Source organism: Gavialis gangeticus, unplaced genomic scaffold (genome assembly GCF_001723915.1).
Source record: "Gavialis gangeticus isolate Ggan-Ray unplaced genomic scaffold, GavGan_comp1, whole genome shotgun sequence".
Taxonomy (NCBI): Eukaryota; Metazoa; Chordata; order Crocodylia; family Gavialidae; genus Gavialis; species Gavialis gangeticus.
The window spans coordinates 39,348-39,693 of record NW_017728987.1 but is presented as its reverse complement, the minus strand read 5'-3'; the positions used below and the strand labels follow the sequence as shown (position 1 = coordinate 39,693).

Sequence of the window (346 nt, the reverse complement as noted above, 5' to 3'; positions counted from 1 at the left end):
GAGGGTCTAATGCCTCTAATGCCAGCAGTGTGCCCCCCCCACCCCAAACCCTCCCCAAGGTCCAAGTTCTCCAGCAGGAGGCACCAGGCATGTCCCCCCCCTAATGACACCCCAATGCCCCTAAACCCTCCAGGAGGAGCTACCCCCCCCCAAAGTGCTTGAACCCTCCAGCAGGGGGTGCCAGGACCACCTCCCCCCGCCAAATACCCCGGGGAGTCAGGACGGGAGGAGGGCAGTGCTGACCTCGGTGGCGCCGAGCTGGCTGCGGACATGGCGGACGGCAGCCTCCTTCTCGGACAGCCCGTCAGACAGGCCCAGGGGCAGGTCGAGGGGCAGCTCGGAGCCC

General features: G+C 67.3%; 1 protein-coding gene across 1 annotated transcript in view; it reads right to left on the bottom strand.

The window, feature by feature from the left end:
• Nucleotides 1–216: 216 nt before the first annotated feature.
• Nucleotides 217–346, bottom strand: part of MAP3K12 (mitogen-activated protein kinase kinase kinase 12) — a 20,696-nt gene continuing 20,566 nt past the window's right edge. The window contains exon 14 of the mRNA XM_019514123.1: nt 217–336. Within this exon, the coding sequence (XP_019369668.1) occupies nt 217–336 (120 nt within the window). The remainder of the gene's footprint in view (nt 337–346) is intronic.